Source organism: Egretta garzetta, unplaced genomic scaffold (genome assembly GCF_000687185.1).
Source record: "Egretta garzetta isolate BGI_Z169 unplaced genomic scaffold, ASM68718v1 C8048740, whole genome shotgun sequence".
Classification (NCBI taxonomy): Eukaryota; Metazoa; Chordata; class Aves; order Pelecaniformes; family Ardeidae; genus Egretta; species Egretta garzetta.
This window is the reverse complement of record NW_009265144.1, coordinates 1-305: the sequence shown is the minus strand read 5'-3', so window position 1 is coordinate 305 and position 305 is coordinate 1. Positions and strand designations below refer to the sequence as shown.

At 67.2% G+C, this 305-nt stretch overlaps 1 protein-coding gene across 1 annotated transcript; it reads left to right on the top strand.

Annotated features, from left to right (window-relative positions):
- Positions 1 to 5: 5 nt before the first annotated feature.
- LOC118453149 (fascin-2-like) lies at positions 6 to 302 on the top strand (the record flags this gene model as incomplete). The annotated part of the gene is made up of 1 exon (XM_035902618.1): positions 6 to 302. A coding segment is annotated over one exon (297 nt), but the record flags the coding sequence as incomplete, so codon positions are not given.
- Positions 303 to 305: the final 3 nt, after the last annotated feature.

The window sequence follows — 305 nt, the reverse complement described above, 5'->3', positions numbered from 1 at the left end:
ACAGCAACCTGCCCTGGGGGGTGGACGCCCTCATCACCCTCTGCTTCCAGGACAAGAAGTACAGCCTGCGCACCGCCGACGAGCGCTACCTGCGCTGCGATGGCACGCTGGTGCCCGAGCCCGGCGCCCGCACCGGCTACACCCTCGAGTTCAAGGCGGGCAAGTTGGCTTTCAAGGACTGCGACGGCAAATACCTGGCACCCACGGGGCCCACCGGCACCCTCAAGTCCGGCCGCAGCTCCAAGCCGGGCAAAGACGAACTCTTCGACCTGGAGGAGAGCCACCCCCAGGTGGTCTTCACGGCG